Source organism: Eurypyga helias, unplaced genomic scaffold (assembly GCF_000690775.1).
Source record: "Eurypyga helias isolate BGI_N326 unplaced genomic scaffold, ASM69077v1 scaffold38393, whole genome shotgun sequence".
NCBI classification, from domain to species: Eukaryota; Metazoa; Chordata; class Aves; order Eurypygiformes; family Eurypygidae; genus Eurypyga; species Eurypyga helias.
Window position 1 is genome coordinate 3,303 of NW_010239907.1, and position 282 is coordinate 3,584.

The 282-nt window shown below is 61.0% G+C and overlaps 1 protein-coding gene across 1 annotated transcript in view; it reads left to right on the forward strand.

Moving 5' to 3' along the window:
• The window catches only part of SLC38A3 (solute carrier family 38, member 3), a gene marked incomplete at its 3' end in the record, with an annotated part of 4,546 nt that overhangs the window by 2,948 nt on the left and 1,316 nt on the right, over positions 1-282 (forward strand). The window contains exon 7 of the mRNA XM_010148309.1: positions 76-277. Coding sequence (XP_010146611.1) covers positions 76-277 — 202 coding nt within the window. The remainder of the gene's footprint in view (positions 1-75; positions 278-282) is intronic.

Genomic DNA, 282 nt, shown 5'->3' on the forward strand with positions numbered 1-282 from the left:
GAACTGGATGGGCTTTAAGGTCCCTTCCAACCCAAACCGTTCTGTGATTCTATGATTCTATGATTCTGGTGCCAGCTCGGGTGGCAGGTGCTGGGTTGTGCCAGCGCTGGGTGCTGACCGTCCCCATGTCCCCCCACCCCAGGTCATCTACAAGAAGTTCCAGATCCCCTGCCCGCTGCCCGAGCAGGAGGACAACCTCACGGGCAGCCTCAACGCCACCCCCATCAGCACCAGCGACTACCAGAACGACTACACCCTCCTCCAGGCCACTGACCAGGCCCC